This window comes from Orycteropus afer, unplaced genomic scaffold (genome assembly GCF_000298275.1).
Source record: "Orycteropus afer afer isolate SDZICR_OR568_19922 unplaced genomic scaffold, OryAfe1.0 scaffold00268, whole genome shotgun sequence".
NCBI lineage: Eukaryota > Metazoa > Chordata > Mammalia > Tubulidentata > Orycteropodidae > Orycteropus > Orycteropus afer.
Window position 1 is genome coordinate 1,143,057 of NW_006921855.1, and position 22,698 is coordinate 1,165,754.

General features: G+C 39.1%; 1 protein-coding gene across 1 annotated transcript in view; it reads left to right on the forward strand.

Annotated features, from left to right (window-relative positions):
* The window catches only part of GALNT7 (polypeptide N-acetylgalactosaminyltransferase 7), a 235,924-nt gene that overhangs the window by 211,233 nt on the left and 1,993 nt on the right, over window positions 1-22,698 (forward strand). Inside the window, exons 10-11 of the mRNA XM_007950342.2 lie at window positions 6,869-6,967; window positions 7,665-7,793. Of these exons, the coding sequence (XP_007948533.1) occupies window positions 6,869-6,967; window positions 7,665-7,793 (228 nt within the window). The remainder of the gene's footprint in view (window positions 1-6,868; window positions 6,968-7,664; window positions 7,794-22,698) is intronic.

Consider the following 22,698-nt stretch of genomic DNA (forward strand, 5'->3'; position numbering starts at 1 on the left):
GAGGGGTCACTATGACTCGGTCCGACTTGACCGCACATAACAACAACAACATAGTCAGAAGGACCCAAGGACAGGTAAGGAAGGCCTTTCTGAGGAGACATTTGATCTGAGCTCCGAATGATAAAGAGACAGCAAGAGTACTCCAAGTATGTAATGGATTCACCTTTGTTGCCTTTAACTCTTGTGCTCCTCCCAGTATCTTCCTTCACCTTGATCATTTTGTGCTGACCTCCCCCTTACTGCACATTGCCTTTCCCTTCATGCAAGTTAACACATGCTGCTCTAGTTAGTGTTTTACCCTCTCTTTCTCTTCCACCCCGGTAGCCTTCAAAGAATGTTTCTTTTTGTGTATAAACCTTTTCTTGACTTTACAGTAGTGGTCTCACACAATATTTGTCCTTTTGTGATTGACATTTCATTCAGCATAATGCTCTCCAGGTTCATCCATGTTAATAACACTGAGAATAATAATGTACGAATGGTTACATAGATAAACACACAAGCTGAACCGTGGTAAGAAAGTGACTGGAACTACATCCACAAATACATATATACAGGTTTGACAGAGGTTATTTGTACATACATATTTAGATATACTATGAATATAGTGGGAGCTCTGGTAGCATAGTGTCTAAGGCACTTGACTGCTAACCAGAAGGCTGGCTGTTCAAACCCACCAGCCAGTCCTTGGAAGGAAGGTTGGACAACCTACTTCCATAGTGGTACTGCCTCAGAAACCCAAGGAGGGGTGGCTATGAGTCGAGTCCGACTCGACAGCACATAACAAGAACAACATAAAGATAGTAGATGATACTGTTATTGGTAGGTGCCATCTGATTGATCCTGATTCATAGTGATCCCATGTACGACAGAACGAAATACTGCCTCATTATGCTTCATCCTCACGGTCCTTGCTATACTTGAGCCCATCATTGCAGCCATTGTGTCAATCCATTTCATTAAGGGTCTTCCCCTTTTTTGCTGACCCTCTACTTTACCAAGCATGATATCCTTCTCCAGGGAATAATCCCTTCTGACCACGTGACCAAAATAGGTGAGATGAGCTCTGGCCATTCTTGCTTAGAGGGATCATTCTGGCTGCACTTGTTCCAGAACACTTTTGTTCACTCTTCTGGCAGTCTGTGGTAGTTTCAATATTCACCAACACCATAATTTAAAGGCATCAACTTTTCTTTGGTCTTCCTTATTCACTGTCCAGCTTTCACGTGCCTAGGAGGCAATTGAAAATTCCTTGGCTTGGGTTAGGTGCACCTTACTATTTGAAGTGACATCTTTGCTTCTTAACACTTTAAAGAGATCTTTTGCAGTAGATTTTCCCAGTGCAATACATTTAATTTCTTGACAGCTGCTTCCTTAGGTGTTGATTATAGATATAAGTAAAATGAAATCCCTGACAGCGTCAACCTTTTCTCCATTTAGTATGATGTTGCTTATTGGTCCAGTTGTGAGGATTTTTATTTCCTTTTTGTTGAGGTGCAGTCCATATTGAAGACTGTAGTCTTCAGTCTTCATCAATAAGTGCTTCAAGTCATCTTCATTTTCAGCAAGCGAGGTTGTGTCATCTGCATATTGCAGGTTGTTAATAAGTCTTCCTCCAATCCTGATGCCCCACCTTCTTCTACATATAGTCCAGTTCCTCGGATTATTTGCCCAGCATACAGACTGAATAAGTATGGTGAAAGAATACAACCCAGATGCACACCTTTCCTGATTTTAAACCATACAGTCAGCATCCCCTTGTTCTGTTCAAATGACAGCTTCTTGGCCTATGTACAGGTTCTTCATGAGCACAATTAAGTGTTCTAGAATTCCTATTCTTCTCATGTTATCTATAATTTTTTATGATCCACATAGTCAAATGCCTTTGCATAGGTCAATAAAACACAAGTAAACATCATTCTGGTATTCTTTGCTTTGAGCCAAGATCCATCTGACATCAGCAATGATATCCCTCATTCCACATTCTCTTCTGAATCCAGCTTGCACCTCTGGAAGTTCTCTGTCAATATACTGCTGCAACCATTTTTGAATTAAGTAAGATTTTACTTGTGTGCGATATTAATGATTGTCTCCAATAATTTCCACATTCTGTGGGATCATCTTTCTTTGGAATGGGTACAAATATGGATATCTTCTAGTCAGTTGACAAGGTAGCGAGCTGTCTTCCAAATCACTTGACATAGCCAAATGAGTGCCTCCATTGCAGCATCCATTTGTTGAAACATCTCAATGGGTATTCCATCAATTCCCAGAGCCTTGTTTTTCACCAGTTCCTTCAGTGCAGCTTCAACTTCTTCCTTCAGTACCACTGGTTCCTGATCATATGCCACCTCCTGAAATGGATGAACATCGACCAATTCTTTTTGGTACAGTGATGACTCTGTATTCCTTCCATCTTCTTTTGATGTTTCCATAGTGCGTAAGGCACTTGACTGCTAACCAGAAGGCTGGCGGTTCAAACCCACCAGCCACTCCTCGGAAGGAAGGTTGGGCAATCTACTTCCATAGTGATACACCACCTCAGAAACCCAAGGAGGGGTGGCTATGAGTCAGGCCCAACTCGACGGCACATAATAACAACAAGAACAACAAGCATCATTCAATACATTGCCCATAGAATTTTTCAATGTTGCCACTCAAGGCTTATATTTTTTCCTCAATTCTTTCAGCTTGAGTAATGCTGAGCATGTTCTCTCCCTTTTGGCTTCCCAACTTCATATATTTGCACATTTCATTATAATAACTGACTCTGCCTTCTCAAGCTGCTATTTGAAATCTTCTGTTCAGCTCTTTGTCTTGTCATTTCTTCCATTTGCTTTAGCTATTCTTCATTCAAGGGCAAGTTTCAGAGTCTCTTCTGACGTACATTTTCGTCTTTTCTTCCTTTCTTGTCTTTTTAATGACCTTTGCTTTCTTCATGGATTATGTTCTTGATATCATCCCACAATTCCTCTGGTTTTTGGTCATTGGTGTTCAGTGCATCAAATCTATTCTTTAGATGGTCTCTGAATTCAGGCCAGGGTATATTCAAGGTCATATTTTGGCTCTTGTGGACTTGTCTTAATTGTCTTCAGCTTCAAGTTGAACTTGCATATGAGCAGTTGATGGTTTGTTCCCCATCAGCTCCTGGCTGAAAATACTGAGCTTTTCCATTGCTTCTTGCCACAGATATAGTCAGTCAGATTCCTGTGTACTCTATCTGGTGAAGTCCACTTGTATAGCCACTATTAGTGTTATTGAAAAATATATTTGCAATGAATAACTAATTGGTCTTGCAAAATTCTGTCATGTGATCTCCAGCATTATTTCTATAAAGCTTATAAGGCAGGAATGGGAACGGTAAACACAGGGAGGGAGTGGGGAGTGCTACTACCTTGTCAATGTCACAGAACAAAATGTATGAATTATTGAAGGGAAAACCAATTTACTGTGTAAACTTTCACCCAAATCACAGTAAAAAGTTAAAAGAATGTTCCGAGTAAAGAAAATGGTGAGTTCAAAGGCTCTGAGTCAGGAAATGCTACTTGCAAAAACGGAGATTAGAGAGGCACAGACCAAGCCACTCAGGTGTTGAAGGCCCTGGAGAGGAGAGAGGCCTTTATCCCAAGGCTGATGAGAAGCCATGGGAATATTTTAAAGAGAAAGGCACCATGTTTTGATTTATACTTTTATTTTTAATCCCTATGCTATGAGGACTTAGAGTAGAAACAAGGATCTCAATTAGGAAACTCATAGGGTGGTTCCAGGTCCTTGAGTAGCACAATAGATTTGCCTCATCTACCAGACCCAAAGGTTGGTGGTTTGAACCCACCCAGTGACATCACAGAAAGACCTGGCAATCTGCTTCCATAAAGATTAAATAAAAAGCTGTTCTACTTAGTAATACATGGGGTCTCCATGAGTCAAAATCACCTCAACAGCAAAAGATTAGGGTAGTTCCAGTGAAAAGTGATCTTGGCTTGAAGTAGGGTCACAAGAGTGAAGATAGAGAAGAGCAGATCAGTTTAACATGTATCATTCACTTGGTGGTGGACCCAAAAGGCCTCACTGATGGATTGGCATATGGAGGATAAGCCAGTATGACATATGGGTTTTGTTTTTTATTTGAGTATCTGATTAGGTGGCAGTTGAGATGGGAAGGATGATGGAGGAAGGGAATGGGGAGGAATGGCAAGTTCGCTATTGGTGTTCTGGGCCTATAAATAAATGCCTGTTGGACATCCTGTGAAGTAGATAAGGAGCTCTGGTGTCATAGTGCCTAAGGCATTTGACTGCTAACCGGAAGGTTCAGACCCACCAGCCACTTCTCGGAAGGAAGATTGGGCAATCTACTTGCGTAGTGATACCGCCTGGGAAGATGGGACAATGTACTTCCATAGTGATACTGCCTTGGAAATCCAAGGAGGGGTTCCTATGAGTTGGGTCCCACTCGACAGCACATAACAACAACAGCAACCACCTCAGAAACCCAAGGAGCGGTTGCTATGAGTCAGATTTGACTGGATGGCAGTGCACTGCATTGTTTGTTTTACATCAAGTAGATGGCAGGCTATGTGATTCAGAAACTCAGTAGTCACTCTAGAGATATATATGCGGGGACCAGCACCAGGTGGATTGTTTCTTGGGACTAAATGATCATCTAGAGAGAAAATAGAGATGAAGAGAGTTCAGGACCCACCTCTAAAGAACTCTAATATTTAGAGTTTGGGAATAAAAGGAGATACTAACAAAGGACACTTAGGCTACTCTCTCTTACTCTGAAATCGGTTCTCCACTTAGCAAAGCCCCTAGCCTCCTTCAAGACTCAATGTAAATGCTACACCTTCTGTGAATCTTTTCCTCATCTACCCAAGTAAGAATGAATCAGTCTTTTATCTGTACCTCTTGTTTTAATACCTTCTTGTTCTATATCCTCATTTCTCAGCTGTGTTCTATTATAGCCAGTTGTGTTTAACTCCTCAATGAGAACATAAGCCTTTTAGAATCAGGACCACCTTCTCCCAGAAATACCTAATTAGTATAATGCCTTCTGTGTAAAAGGAATAAATAAATCCTCTGCCTGGAATACTTTAAACATCTGCATGGCTAACTCTTACACTTCCCTCTAGGAAGAAAGGCCTGGTGATCTACTGAAAATTAGCCAATGAAAACCTTATGGATCACAATAAATATCATCTAACCCACTTGCCTTGGACATGTTATCAGAAGGGATCAGTACTAGAGGAAGACATTATGTTTGGTGAAGTAGAAAGTCAATGAGGGTGTAGAAGACTCTCATGGAGGTGGATTAGCACAGTAGCTGTAGTGATAAACTCAAACATGCTGGCAATTGACTAAATTGCAGCTAACAACAACATATTTCTTTCAGGTCTGCTCAAATACCAATTTCTCAATTGAAATCTACCCAGCTGCCCACTCCCACACTGGCAATATTAGCTTTAACTTGCTCTTTTTGTTTTTTTTCCGCATAGCACCTATCATTTTCTAACATGATAGTTTATTATGTTTATTATCTATTATATTTATTGCTTATATTCTGGCTTTCCTTCCTGAGAAGATAAAGATGTTTTATGTCTTTTGTCATTGATGTATCGGAACCTACAACACTCGATTTTTAGTGAATGCAGTTTTGTCCTCCCTTTATTACCTCATCCCTGAGTACATCTTCAGTTTAACCTTCTCTTATTCTGCTGCTTGTGTCTTACACCTCATTTCTCAGCACACTCTGCACATGCCAGGATAAACCTTGCCTGTTTAAAAGCCATCGCCTAGGGGCAGTCTTTAGAGCTCCTCCAGGTAGAGTGTTTCCATTCGCCCATTCTCATACCTCCATCCTAATGCTGACTTTCTGCCATGATTCACTCATCTTTGTATCTTCAAAAGCTCTTACTGTCATAGGTGCTTATCAATATTTGCTGACTGAATGATTGAATAAATATTTTATCTAAATTCTATAGTAATGTATAATTGAGAAATAAATATACAATATTTCCAAAAAGATTATTTTTATACAAAATACGCATTCCAAAGATGGAAACTTAAGTTTGCTACTCACCTACATTATCCATAATCAAAGAAAGCCTCATTGTTTGGCCCACATACATGACCTGTGCCCTCTCTGTCCCTGGAAGTCACCACCAAAGTGCTGGTGTGGCCGCTTGGGAGAGGGACCATGCAAATCCAACTCTTCTAGATGGGGCCATTGTCAGTTACCACGGTGGTCAGGTAAAGTCACCGTTTGTTCCTGGTTCACACGAGTTATGCCTATGAAAGCATATCTTAAGTTATGCTTAATAGTATCTTTTCATTTTTTTTATCTTCTGGGGTATTTTATGGAAATCTGTACACCAGTGCCCCTAGTTCATTTCAATACCATAAATTATTTCAAAGATGTCTCGTGTGCTCTAAGCTATTTAAAACACTGACAATATAGTAATAACCTGGAACTACACATTCCCAGATTTTCACTATGAACTGCAGTATTTAACATGAAACTCTTTTAGTCTGACACCTTGTTGTTAGTTGTCGCTGAGTCACAGTGAGTTTAGGCATAACAACAAAACATTGCCTGGTTCTGTGACAATCTCATGATCGTTGGTATGTTTGAGCCCATTGTTGCTATTTTATCAATCCATCACATTGAGGATTTCCCTAACCCTCTACTTTACCAAACATGCTGTCTTTTTCTAGCCGTTGGTCTTTCCTGGTGACATATCCAAAGTAAGTGAGCCAAAATCTTGCCGTCCTTGCTTCTAAGGCACATTCTGGTTGTATTTCTTCTAAGACTAATGCTAAAGCTTATTAACAACAACAACTGTTGCCTGACTTTTAGTTCTTTGTTTTTTAGATCAGAGGTTTTGAAACTGCTTACTGCATTGATAGTATGGGGAAAACAAATGGAGGTTTTGTTGAACTAGGACCCTGCCACAGGATGGGAGGGAATCAGGTAAAGAACCTTGCTTTTGTGTTTAAATTGGTCTGCATTTAGAGCCATCAGGCTTACTGATCATGGAGTTTTGATTTATTCATTTAGTTTGTTTTGATAAAGTAAAATATTCTGTAAAAATTGACAATGCTGAATAAAATATTCACTTAATTGAGGGAGATAATAGTATTGATTTTCACATAAGCAGTTAGAATCTAGAATTATGTCTAATAAAAGAGATTAAAATATATTATTGTGGGAGTATATACTTCTGTCACTACCATTACTATGTAAGCCCAGCTCCTTAACAACTTTATTTTCAGTAATCCACAAGATTTTTTTTCAGTAAACTGAGGTGTTACTATATTTCAGTAATATATTTTCTTACTTCCTCATGTGGGTATTTTTTTGTCTCTAATTTAGACTGGAAACAATCATTATATCCCCGCTTTTTTTTCATTTTCTCACATTGTTAATACATAAAAAATACGTACTAATACCTATTCTATAAGACTAAAGAATATAATGATTTGTCACTAACATCAAGCTAAATATAATTCCTGTCTTTGAACTTACAGTTCTGAAAACCCAGAAAAATTAGAGAAAAATAAGATAGTCTTTGAGTTCGTTTATAGAAATTGTTTGTTTTTTTTTATGTATATCATTAGGGAAGAGTTCTATTATTTTTCTGTTTCCTTTTTTTTTTATATACATATAGCTTTTCCGAATCAATGAAGCTAATCAACTCATGCAATATGACCAGTGTTTGACAAAGGGTCCTGATGGATCAAAAGTTATGATTACACACTGTAATCTAAATGAATTCAAGGAATGGCAGTACTTCAAGGTATTCTGCATTTTGACTTCTGAAATAATATTGTATGCTATTTTATTTTCAAAAACACCTAGCATGTAGGATTTAGATGAATAAATCCTAAAGTCTGTATTCAGATTGACTTGCATTTTAGTCGTATAGATTTTCCTAGCATATTGTTCATACTGAAGCATAACTTTTTATTCTCTGGTGCAATATTGTCATATAATGATGTCATAATGATGTCCAGGAAGGCCCACTGCTAATTTCAGTAGCATAAGAAAATCAGTACAAACCATTCCAGTGCATCAGAATCTAATTTTTAAAATATAAATTAGTAATTCATTAAAGTAAGATAGAGACATATTTATACCATAGAAATATTTGTGTATTTCATATCATCCAGCAGGTGGAGATAGAGACAAATGAATGAAAATGTTGGCAATCTAGGCTTTCACAACTTCCTTGGCATTGTTGTTTTCTAAATAGGAAAAATATAACAGTTGTTTATTAAAGGTCAAATTTAGTTTTTCATTTGATACTGGCTGGGGCAGTTTTTCTGTTTCAAGTGTGAATATTAAAAGGTCTGAGGATTCCAATATATTAATGTATTTAGGCTTAATTTCCAAAGTCTAGACTTAGGTAGGTGCTCTGGTAGCATAGTGCCTAAGGCACTTGACTGCTAACCAGAAGGCTGGTGGTTCAAACCCACCAGCCACTCCTCGGAAGGAAGGTTGGGCATTCCTACTTCCATAGTGATACTGCCTCGGAAACCCAAGGAGGGGTCGCTATGAGTCGGGGCCAACTCGATGGCAAATAACAACAACAACAACATAACAGACTTAGGTAAAATGAATAAATTTTCTATGAAACAAAAGGTTGGGAGAGCTGCCTCAAACTAAAAGAATCTGGCAACCTTCAATTTTATTTGTTCATCTTTGTCATCATACCCTATCTGTTATGTAAGAGCTATATGTAGTAATGATATTATGACCCAGCTTAATATTCTCAGTTATTGTCATTCATGAATAATCACTTTTAAGTTGTAAACACATGTCAGCTGCTGATTTTTGTCTCATAACAAGTTAGGAAAAGAGGCGATTAATATAAACACTAAAGAACACAGCATTTATTTTCACAAAGAAAGGTGAATAATGACAGCAAATGATAGGAAAGTCAGACGGTGTACATATTTTAGATATTTTAAAGGATACAACATTGAATATACATTTATGCAGACATTAAATAGTCACTGGAAAGCAGCAATAGGTAGACTCTGTGGAGGTTCAAAAAGTAGCTAAAACACATACTATAATAGCAAAGAAGAAGAAATATGTAGAAATAAAAATAAGCAAAATCCCATTGTTATTGTTGTTATGTGCTGTCAAGTTGAACTCAACTCATAGTGACCCCTCTTTGGGTTTCCAAGGAAGTAGATTGCCCAGCCTTCCTTCTGAGGAGTGGCTGGTGGGTTTGGACCGTCAGCCTTCTGGTTAGCAGTCAAATGCCTTGCACTACACTACTAGAGCTCCTAAGCAAAATCCCATAGGAAAGCAAAAGAAAGGTTAGTAGGAGGACTTACTTCTGATGAGTTTCATAGAGAAGTATAATTGCTTCATATCTTGAAGTATAAAAAGGCTTTCCATGGGGGACAAATATAAAAACTAATGAACAAAGACATAACATGAAGTTGAGAGGTAAGAAGATGGCATCATGCAGTTAATACCCATGTTCACTCCCTCTTCCATCTGCAACCCAGAACAACTAGGTAAAGCAGATACAAATAAAGATACTGGAGTTATGAACCGCTAAGGAGAAGATACAGTACTAGATCCAGTGAAAGCAAAGAAAGAAAGCGGGATAAACAACTGGGGGGAAAAAGGCAGGCCTACCCAAGTGGCGGAGATGGAAACAAAAGACCTAGAGCAGGAGGCAGAGTGGAGGAGATGGAAGAGGAAAAAGAAAGAAAAAACACTACGGAACCCATAGGTGCTGGGACTCAGAATAGCCTCACCAGAAGTTTTAAGAGGTAAACTAGGACTCGGGGAGTGAAGATCTTATGGGCAAACCCAGCAGGACCCACCTTAGCTTGGGCTGCCACAGAGTCTGGAACAGAGTGGCAGAAAGGGCATAGAAATGCCCTCTGAGTTGGCACAGCCTCAGAGTGGGTGCACAGCAGTGGGTTTGGGCCCATGTCCTGGAAACCCTTTGTGGTCCAGATTTAATCTGTACATTGGGTTTTTGCAGCTTATCGGTCCACCCAGAGAGAGGAAACACTCTTCCTTTTGGGACTACTTCCAAATTTGAAACAACTGGGTGCCATCATCAGCAGAGGTCCCCAAAAGGACCTGAGCTGCCATGTCCATGCCTGCATTCCTGACTGAATTTCCTTACCCCAAGCAGAAAACTCCTTTAGGCCTTTCTATCCTGGGGTTCCTTTATGGTGTGTTTTTTTTTTTTTTCCCCTTTCCTCTTTTCCCTTTTCTCCCTGACTCATGCAATAGGAGAAGCATATTAAACCTCTACTAGGCAACTGTAGATACTACAGATGGTAGACAGCATCTGTTCATCCTAACACCAAAGTCTATTGACAATGAATAGAGACTTGCACCTGCATCCATCCCACCAGTGATTGCACCAACAGAGAGAGAGTTGGAGAGTGACCCAGTACAGCCAAGTTAATAATCAAAGAAGTACATCTGCTACACACTCCCAGATACAGTAAAACATAAAAGCAGGGTGAAACAAATCAATACATAACTAACAACTAAAGACAATAATTTCACAATATCTGGGAAACAACAGACAACCTCACATCAAACCAAAAAAATAGGACAAGATAACAAAGAAAAGTCTAGAGTAAAATAAAGAATTATGTTTCTTAGAGGAAGAACAAGCAATAGAACTATTTGAAAAGGAATTGAGAACATATATATATATTGGACCCTCCAAGAGCACAAACCAAGACAAACCAAACTCACTGCCGTCAAGTCAGATCTGACTCATAGTGACCCCTCCTTGGGTTTCTGAGGTGGTATCACTACAGTAGATTGCCCAATCTTCCTTCCAAGGAGTGGCTGGTGGGTTTGAACCCCAGCCTTCTGGTTAGCAGTCAAATGCTTTAGGCACTGTGCCACCAGAGAAAAATGGAAACCATAAACAGAAACAGTGAGAAGACAGACAGTACCCTAGAAGAATTCAGGAAAATCATTCAAGAACAAAGTAACAAAATAAACAATCAATTAGAACTCATACAAAAACAGCAATTAGAAATGCAGAAGATGAACACAAAAATAGATAACATGGTGGAAGGACAAAAGAGTAGACTAGAACTGGCTGAAGAACACATTTCCCAGCTAGCAGACAAATCCCTTGAAGCCAGCCTGTATGAAGAAAAATTGAACAAAGATTTGAAAGAAATGAGGAGAACCTAAGAGTTACATGGGACAATGTGAAAAGAAACAACATAGCCTGATTGAAATACCAGAACAAGAGGAGGCAAAAAAAAAAAAAAAAACCCTGAGAAAATTGTTGAAGACTTGCTAAAAGAAAATTTCCCACATACCATGAAGGAAGAAAAGATAATCATGCAAGAAGCTTAACAAACCTCATACAGGATAGATCCCAACAGAAAGTCACCAAGACATATCATAATCAAACTTTCCAAAAACCAAAGACAAAGAATCAATCTTGGAAGCAGCTCAGGAAAAATGAAATGTCACCTACAGTGGACAACCAATAAGACTAAGCTCTGATTTCTCAGCAGAAACCATGCAGGCAAGAAGGTTGTGAGATGGCATATATAAAACCTTGAAGGAAAAGAACTTCCAACCAAGAATTATATATCCAGCCAAATTGTTCCTCAGATATGAGGGTGAAATCAAGACATTGTCAGACAAATGGAAATTAAGGGAGTTTGCAAAAACCAGACCACTCTATAAGAAATGGCTAAAGGGAGTCCTTCCAATAGAGAACCCACAACAGAGAACAAATTAAAATCAAGATACTTGACACCACCACCTAGAAACCAAACTAGAAAAAGACTCTCAAAATAAGCTCATAAGAAATGTACTTAGAGAAATAAAGGAGTCAATCTGCTGATGACACCAGGACCAAAGCAAATAGAGGGAACAAAAGTTTTAAGTACAAAACTTCCAAATGGAAAGGCAGACAGAACTGTCTTTATAGAACAGACTGTTATAAACTTAGAGAGATGAGAATTTCCTTCAAAGTAACCACAAAGATAATTAACAATCCTTCTAAGCAAATTCAGGAAAATAAATAAATAATAAGGGCTTAGTAAGCACAAAACCAACAATAATGAAGAAAAGAGAAAAATCACTTGATAACAAAATGAACTCAGCACAGAAAAAATAGTTGGAACAACTATTTGTGGAATTCACCACAAACACAACAAAAATCACAATAGAATAACAGCAATAAATTCATACTTATCACTAATTACACTCAATGTGAATGGACTAAATGCACCATTCAAGAGAAAGAGAGTGGCAGATTGGATAAGAAAATAAGACCCGTCGATAGCTGCCTACAAGAGACCCACATTAGACACAAAGATAAAAATTAGAGGATGGAAAAAAATATACCAAGCTAATGGCAACCAAAAAATAACAGGAGTGGCAATATTAATTTCCAATATAATATACTTCAAGATAAAAATTAGCATAAGGGTCAAACAAGGACACTATATGATGCTAAAAGGGTCAATGGACCAAGAGGACATTACCATAATAAATATCTGTGCACCCAATGAAAAAGCTCCAAAGCACATAAAGCAAACATTAACTGAAGTGAAAGGAAAAACAGACAACTCTGCAATAGTAGTAGGAGACTTTAACACACCACTTTCAAGGAAGGACAGAACAACTGGAAAAAAACTCAACAAAGATACAGAAGATCTTAACAACATAATCAACCAACTTGACCTCATAGACATGTACAGAACACTCCACCCAACAAAAGCATAAGTACACATTCTTATCCAGTGCACATGGATTATTCTCCAGAATAGACCGTGTTAGGACACAAAACAAGCCTCAATAAATCCACAAACATTGAAATACTACAAAGCATCATCTCAGATCACAATGCTGTAAAATTAGAAATCAATAATAAGAATACTAAGGGAAAAAAATGAAATATGTGGAAACTGAATAATACACTGCTCAAAAACTACTGGGTAACAGAAGAAATAAAAGGTGAAATTAAAAAAAAAAAAAAAATTCCTGGAAATAAATTACCAAAACCTATGGGACACAGTGAAAGCTTTACTCAGAGGTCATTTTATAGCAATAAATGTACACATCAAAAAAGAGGAAAGAATCAAAATCAACACTTTAACTCAACAAGTCCAACAGTGAGAAAAAAAGCAACAAAAGAAACTTGCAGTACCCAGAAGTAAGGAAATAATAAAGATCAGAGCAGAAATAAATGAGGCAGAAAACAAAACGAGAAAATCAACAAAACAAGAAGGTTGTTCTAAAAGATTAACAAAATCAAAAAAAAAAAAAAAACTGGCAAATTTAACAAAGGAAAAGAAAGAGAAGTTGCAAATAACACAAATAATAAATGAAAAAGACATCACAACAGAACCAACTGAAATAAAAAAGATAACAGAGTATTATGAAGAACTGTACTCAACAGATTTGAGAACTTAGAAGAGATGGATATGGTTTTAGAAATATAAGACCTACCTAAACTTTCTCAGTCAGAGATAGAATACTTGAACAGACCCACAACAAAAGAAATTGAACAAGTCATAAAAAAAATCTCTCACACACACAAAGTCCTGGCCCAGATGGCGTCACTGGAGAATTCTACCAAATGTTCAGGGAAGAATTGACACCTATACTATTCAAACTATTCCAGAATGTAGAAAAAGATGGAACACACCCAAATTCATTCTGTGGAGCAAGCATAACAGTGATACCAAAACCAAGGAAAGACACCACTAAAAAGGAAAACTGCAGACCTATGTTGTTCATGAATATAGACACAAAAATCTTCAACAAAATCCTGGCAAACAGACTCCAACAACATATCAAAAAAATAATACATCATGACCAAGTGAGATTCATACCAGGTATGGAAGGATGGTTCAACATCAGAAAAACAATCAATGTAATCCACCACATAAACAAAAGAACCATATAATCAGTCAATGCAGAAAAGGCATTCAACAAAATCCAATACCCATTCCCATTCAAAACTCTCAGCAAAATAGGGATAGAAGGGAAACTCCTCAACACAATCAGTGGCATGTACACAAAACCAACAGCCAACATTATTATTAATGGAGAAAGGCTCAAAGCATTCCCCTTGCAAACAGGAACCAGATAACGATGCCCTCTATCACCACTTCTATTCAACATTGTACTGGAAGTCCTAGCCAGGGCAATAAGACAAGAAAGAGAAATAAAAGGCATCCAAATTGGCAAAGAAGAAGTAAAGCTATGTCTATTTGCAGATGACATCATCCTATACATAGAAAACCCAAGAGACTCAGCAAAAAATTACTGGAACTAATAGAAAGGTGCAGCAAAGTGGCAGGATATAAGGTCAACATACAAAAATCAGTTGGATTCCTCTACATCAACAAAGAGGCCTCTGAAAAGGAAATAAGAAAAACAATACCATTTACAATAGCTACTAAAAAGATAAAATACTTAGGAATAAATCTTACTAGGGACACAAAAAACCTACACAAAGAAAACTACAAAACATTACTACAGGAAGATATAAGGAATCTACATAACTGGAAGAACATGCTTTGTTCATGGATAGGAAGACTGGATATTGTGAAAATGTCAATACTACCCAAAGTAATCTACACATTCAATGCAATCCTGATCCATATCTCATCAGTATTTTTTAAGGACATTGAAAAACCAATCACAACTTTCATATGGAAAGGAAAGAGGCCTCGGATACACAAAGCACTGCTGAAGAAGGAAAATAAAGTAGGAGGCCTCACACTTCCAGACCTCAAAACCTACCATACAGCCACAGTAGTCAAAACAGCATGGTATTGATGTAATGATAGAAATAGACCAACCCCATCTATGGACAGCTGATCTTTGACAAAGGCCCTAAACCCATTAAATGGGGAGACATAGCCTCTTTAACAAATGGTGATGGCAAAATTGGATATCCACTTGTAGTAAAATGAAACAAGACCCATATCTCACCATATACATAAAAACAAACTCAAGTTGGATCAAAGACTTAAAATATAAAACCCAAAACTGTAAAGCTCATCAAAGATAAAATAGGGGCAAATCTGTTGTTGTTGTTATGTGCCGTCGAGTTGGACCCGACTCATAGCAACCCCTCCTTGGGTTTCCAAGGCAGTATCACTACAGAAGTAGATTGCCCCATCTTCCTTCCAAAAGGGGCAATTCTAGGGGCCTAATAATTTATGGCATAGAGATTATCAAGCATAACCCAAAATGCACAGGCAGCAGACAAGAAACTAGATGACTGGGACCTTTTAAAAATTAAATTCTTATGTGTATCTAAAGACTACTTCAAAAGGGGAAAAAGAACCTACAGATTGAGAAAAAATATTTGGCTATGACATATCTGGCAAACGACTTCCTCAAAAAAAAAAATGAACGACCCAATTAAAAAGTGGGCAAGGGATATGAACAGACATTTCACTAAAGAAGATATACTGGCAGCCAACGAACACATGAGGAAATGCTCACAATCATCAGCCGTTAGAGTGGTGCAAATCAAAACAACACTGAGATACCATGTCACCCCAGCAGTAATAGCAAAGTTCAACAAGATAGAAAATAACAAGTGCTGTCAAGGCTGCGGAGAAATTGGAACTCTCATACACTGCTGGTGGGACTGCAGAATGGTATGGCGTTTCCTTAGAAATCTGAAAATAAAAATACCATTTGATCCAGCAATTCCATTACTAGGAACACATCCTAAAGGGGTGAGAGACAGAACATGAACAGACATATGGACACCCATGTTCATTGCAGCACAATTCAATATAGCAAAGAAATGGAAACAATCTAAATGCCCATCAACAGATGATTGGATACTCAAACTGGTACATTCACACAATGGAATACTATGTAACATTAAAGAACAATAAAGAATATAGGAATCATCTTCCAACATGGATGAATTTAGAGAACACTATGTTGAGTGAAATAAGTCAATTGCAGAAGAACAAATACTGTATGAGCCCACTATTGTAAAAAGTCAAGGAAAGTTTATTCAGGGAAGGAAACTTACTTTGTTGGTTACTGGAGACAGGAGGGAAGCGGGGGGAATCTCAAGACTATTTGGGGGTCACATGTTGATTTGGATGAGGGGAAGAACAGTGTGGAAAGAGTCCCTGACCAGTATGGTGATGCTGGGGAAAGGAAAGACACCGAAATGTACACAAAAGATATAGACAACAGAGGCAAATACTATTACATGCACAACATTACAGTATCACTAGCACCAGATATCATGCTGTGGATTAATGCATAGATAGGTAAGAACAGCAGGTGGTGGTAGGCAAACAGGAATATACCCTAGACCAAGGATAGATTTGGCTGAAGATAATCTTACATATACACTTGTGGTACAAAATTAGCCACATACATTACAGAAGCAACAGAAGACAGGATGGGAGGAACTTTGCAGAGACAACCAAACATCTTGTGGAGAGAATCACCAGGCCTGGGGGCTTGGGACCATAGTCTTGGGAGACATCATGCTCAATTGGCAATAGCTCATAAAAATTTTGTTGTACAACCTGCTTTGGTGGGTAACGACTGATGTCTTAAAAGCTTTTGAGTGGCCATCTAAGATGCAACTATTGGTCTCCTCTCACCGGGAGCAAAGAAGAGTGAAGAAACTCAGAGTCATTGGGAAACAATTAGTCCAAAGATAAGATGGACCAGGAAAACTTCAGCCTCCATGACCCAAGATCAGGAGAACTAACTGGTGCCTGGCTACCAATGCCAAGTGCTCAGAAAGGGATCAAACCTGGAGATCCTGGATAGAGTGGGAAGAAAAATGTAAAATAATATTCAAAAACACAAATATGATCAGAATTACTGGTTGGATAGAGACTGGTGGAACCCTCAAGACTATGGCCTCAGGTTACCCTTCAAACCTAGAAATGGACTCATTTACATGAGTTGCCTTTCAGCTTAACAGTAGAAAGACCCACATACAGAACACCTAACCCAGGTCGATGCACTCACCTACTCTAAGGAGATGCACCCCTTGGGTCAAGCAGCCATGAGACATAGAGGGGTAGCATTCACATAGAGGGAAGGCTGGACAGACAGGAATGCATGGATGAGAGGGGCACAGGGAGGGGTAGCCACAGGGAGGAGAGGGGAGAAGAGTTTCTTATGACTGGGGATGGTAATCAGGGCCATGAGACCAAATATGCACAAATTGTTGAATGTAAAACAAGTTTGCTTTGTAAATTTGCACCCAAAGCACAATTTAAAAAAAAAAAAAGACAACGACAGGTAAAACCATGAAAGTGGAAAGTTCTAATAATCACGATTAGTTTGATATCCCTAGCTTGCACACCATTTGAAAGAGCATTGAACTTCATTTTGTAAGCTTTGGAGGGTGTTTTGGTTACCCACCAGCCACTCCTCAGAAGGAAGATTGGACAATCTACTTCCATAGAGATAGTGCCTCGGAAACCTAAGGAGGGGTCGCTTTGAGCTGGATCAGACTCCACAGTAGTGAGTTAGTTTTTTAGTGCCACTCTGAAAGGAATATACCACAAATGGGATGGCTTGCACAAACAGGAGTTTATTTTCTTACAGTTTGAGAGGCTGGAAGTCCAAGTTCAAAGTGCCAGGCAGTAAGGGCTGGGTGAAAGCCCCTCGACCTTGGGCTTCAGCTCTGCCTCTTGGTCCCGGCCCACTGAAGCTAGAGGCTTTTCTTCACTCAGGCAGCTGCTGGCTGCTGAGGCTGACAAACCCAAGGTCAACAAGTGAAAAGGCGCAACCCCAGTATCACCAAATAACACGGCAGGCCAGTAATTCAAATCCAAAAAAACTCCCAAGATCAGCAGGACATGACAGGCTGCTAAATAATGACTTGGCTACATGCAGGACTCAAGCATGCCACAAGCTAGAAACCATTCCCAAAGCTGCTGCTTATATATGGGAAGCAATCCACATCCCTAAAGCAGCTACTCAACTGCTCCAGTAGATTCCACCATGGAGTGAATAACCAATCTCACCATGGGGAATAACTACATCCAGCTGCCCATCCACTCAACCAGGCCCAGCCAAGTTAAAACACAAACTTAACTACCGTAGAGGGCATCTGACATTATTTGAAGAAGGCAGTGATTTGAAAAAGTGATATTTTAGGAAAACAGTGATGGAAACATTGTGAAGTATAGATTGATGAAACAAGGAGATTAGCTAGAGCAGTAGTTCTCAAAGCTTTTTGGTTTCTCTATCCCTTTTATACTCTTAAAAATGGTTCAGAATCCATCCCACACATTCTAACCCAAGCAGCTTTTGTTAATATGGATTATTGTTGTTAGGTGCCATCAAGTCAATTCCAACTCATAGCCACCCTATGTACAGCAGAAGGAAACACTGCTTGGTCCTATGCCAGCCCCATGATCCTTGATATACCTGAGCCAATCGTTGTAGCTACCATGTCAGTCCATCTTGTTGAGGCCTTTCCCCTTTCCCATTGACCCTCCACCTTACCAAGCATAATATCTTTCTCCAGGGAATGGTCCCTTCTTACAACATGACTAAAGTAGATGAGACAAAATCTGGCCATTCTCGCTTCCAAGGAGCATTCCAGTTGCACTTCTTCCAGGATAGATTTGTTAGTTCTTCTAGCAGTCCATGGTACTTTCAGCATTCTTTGTCAATACCACAACTCAAAAGCATCGACTTTTCTTCAGTTTTCCTCATTCATTGTCCAGCTCTCATGTGCATATGAGGTGATTGAAAATATAGTGGCTTGTGTCAGGTGCACCTTAGTCTTCAAAGAGGTATATTTGATCTTCAGCACTTGAAAGAGGTCTTTTCCAGCAGATTTGCCCAATGCTATATATGTCATCTGGTATCTTGACTGCTGATTCCATTGGTGTTGATTGTAGAACCAAGCGAGGTGAAATCTTTGACAACTTCAGTCTTTCAGTCTTTTCTCCATTTATTGTGACGCTGCTTATAGGTCCAGTTGTGAGGATTTTTGTTTTCTTTATATTGAGGTGTAATCCATACATCAGAGCTCTGGTGGCATAGTGCCTAAGGCAGGCATTTGACTGTTAACCAGAAGGCTGGTGAATCAAACCCACCAGCCACTCCTCACAAGGAAGGTTGGGCAATCTACTAAAGTAGTGATACTGCCTTGGAAACCCAAGGAGGGGTTGCTGTGAGTCGGATCCAATTTGATGGCTATGTATCTGGTTTTTATGATTTTAATCCGTACTGCAGACTGTAGTCGCCAATCTTCATCAGTAAGTGCTTCAAGTCTTTCCCAATTACAGCAGGCAAAGTTGTGTCATCAGTGCATCACAGGTTGTTAATGAGTCTTCCTTCAATCCTGATGCCACATTCTTCTTCACAAAGTCCAACTTCTCAGATTATTTGCTCAGCATACATATTGAATAAGTATGGTAAAAGGATACAGCCCTGATGCACTCCTCTCTTGATTTTAAACCATATAGTGTCCCCTGGGAGCTCTGGTAGCATAGTGCCTAAGGTACTTGACTGCTAACCAGAAGGCTGGCGGTTCAAACCCACCAGCCACTCCTCGGAAGGAAGGTTGGGCAATCCTACTTCCATAGTGATAATGCCTCGGAAACCCAAGGAGGAGTCGCTATGAGTCGGGGCCGACTCGACAGCAAATAACAACAACACAACAACAACATAGTGTCCCCTTGTTCTGTTTGAATGACAGCCTCCTGGTCTATGTACAGGTTCCTCATGAGTACAATTAAGTGTTCTGGAATTCCCATTCTTCTCAGTGTTATCCATAATTTGTTATGATCCACACAATTGATTGTTTTTGCATAGTCAATATAAGACAAGTAAACATCTTTCTGGTATTCTTTGAGCCAAGATCCATCTGACACTCACAATGATATCCCTTGTTCCACGTCCTCTTCTGAATCCAGCTTGCATTTCTGTAAGTTCTCTGCAACATACTGCTGCAACTGTTTTTGAGTTATCTTCAGTAAGATTTTACTTGCATGCAATATTTATGATATTGTTTGATAATTTCCACATTCTTTGGGATCACCTTTCTTTGGAATGGGTACAGTTATGGATCTCTTTCAGTCAGTTGGCCAAGTAGCGATCTTCCAAATCTCTTGGCATAACCAAGTGAGTGTCTCCAGTGGGGCATCTGTTTGTTGGAACATCTCAATGGGTATTCGGTCAATTCCTGGAGCTTTGTTTTTCACCAATTCCTTCAGTGCAACTTCGACTTCTTCCTTCAATACCATTGGTTCTTGATCATATGCCACCTCCTGAAATGGATGAACATCATTTTTCCTCCAATCCTGACGCCACATTCTTCTTCATATAGCCCAACTTCTCAGTTTATTTGCTCAGCATACATATTGAATAAGTATGGTGAAAGGATACAGCCTTTTTGTACAATTCTTTTTGGTACAGTGACTCTATGTATTCCTTCCGTCTTCTTTTGATGTTTCCTACGTCATTCAATATACTACCCATAGAATCTTTCAGTATTGCAACTCAAGGCTTAATTTTTTCTTCAGTTCTTTCAGCTTGAGAGATGCTGAGCATGTTCTTCCCTTTTGCCTTTCCAACTCCATGTCTTTGCACATTTCATTACAATAATTGACTTTGCCTTCTCGAGCTGCCATTTGAAATCTTCTGTTCAGCTGTTTTATCTTGTCATTTCTTCCCTTTGCCTTAGCTACTCTCCACTCAAGGGCAAGTTTCAGAGTGTCTTCTGACATCCATTTTGGTCTTTTCTTCTTTTCTCATCTTTTTAATGACTCTTGCTTTCTTCATGGATGATGTTCTTAATGTCATCCCACAATTCCTCTGGTTTTTGGTCGTTTGTGTTCAACGCATCAAACCTATTCCTTAGATGGTCTCTAAATTCAGGAGGGATATATTCAAGGTCATATTTCAGCACTCGTGGACTTATTTTAATTGTCTCCAGCTTCAAGTTGAACTTGCGTATGAGCAGTTGATGGTCTGTTCCACAATCAGCTCCTGGACTAGTTTTGGCTGAAGATATTGAGCTTCTCTTGCCACAGATGTAGTCAGTCTGATTTCTGTATCCTCTGTCTGGCAAAGTCCACATATATAACCCCCATTTATGTTGTTGAAAAAAGGTATTTGCAGTGAATAAGTTGTTGGTCTTGCAAAATTTTATCAAGCGATATCTAGCATCATTTCTATCACCAAGGCCATATTTTCCAACTACCAGTGATTCTTCTTTGTCTCCAACTTTTGCATTCCAATCACCAGTGATAATTAACACATCTTGATTGCATGTTTGGTCAATTTCAGACTGCAGAAGTTGGTAAAAATCTTCAATTTCCTCATCTTTGGCTTTGGTGGTTGGTGCATAAATTTGAATAATAGTAGTATTAACTGGCCTTCCTTGTAGGTGTGTGGATATTATCCTATCATTGACAGCATTGTACTTCAGTATAGCTCTTGAAACATTCTTTGTGATGATGAATGCCACACCATACCTCTTCAATTTGTCATTTCCAGCATAGTAGATCATATGGCTGTCTGATTCAAAATGGCCAAAACCAGTCCACTGCAGCTCTCTAATGCCTAGGCTATCAGTCTTTATGTGTTCCATTTCATTTTTGACAATTTTCCTAGATTCATACTTAGTACATTCCATGTTCCAGTTATTAATAGATGTTTGCAGCTGTTTCTTCTCATTTTGAGTCATGCCACATCAGCAAATGGAGGTCCCAAATGCTTTACTTTATCCATATCATTAAGATCAGCTCTACTCTGATGAGGCAGCTCTTTCCCAGTTGTATTTTGAGTGCCTTCCGACCTGAGGGGTTTATCTTCTGGCACTATATTGGATAATGTTTCAAAAAGTTGTCTAGTAATACATCAGACAGTGTTTCATAGCTATTCATAAGGTTTCCACTGGCCAGTTCTTTGAGAAGTGGATGGCCTCTTTCTTCTTCCAAGTCTGTCTCAACCTGGAAGCTCTGCTGAAACCTGTCCACCATAGGAAATCCTGTTGGCATTTGAAACACCAGTGACACAGCCTCCAGCCTCATGGCAACACGCAAGCCACCACAGTATAACAAACTGACAGACAATTTCATCTTCCTGAGTTGTTCCAAACCGCTCCACTCACTTCCTGGCCTTTCGCCTGCCTGCTATGGCCATCAGCAGGCTCCCACTTCCTGCCTGTGGGCTCTCCCCTTACCTGTTCCAGCCATTGCCCCTGGCTCCTGCTTTAAATATTGATTATAACTAACCGTATTTCCCATATTGGAATTTAATCCCAGAAATGTTTAAAGTACTTGTGTATTATTAAACAAACCCATTGTGATAGTCTATTCCAACTCATTGCAACCCTGTTCTAATTCATGTAAAAATATAATAACCCATTGTATCTGAGTATAAACAACATTTTTTAATGTGCAATGTCATTTACAATTTGGAATCTGAAACCATATCAGTAGTGAACATTACCATTTTGTCTGTTTCATTAAAATCCATTGGTTTGTCTTATACTTTGAATATATTTTTTTTTACCCATTGCAAAAACGGCAAAGAGGCCACATGTTCCGACCTCCTCTAACCCTACAAGAGGAAGACAGGATTACCAGCAGTAACCCAAGGCCTATTCCTACAAGGCCAGACATGCTGCCTCCCTCCAGCCCTTTCACCAGCCGTTCCTCTCAAAGCACCCACCGCCTCTCTCCTGGGTTCGATAA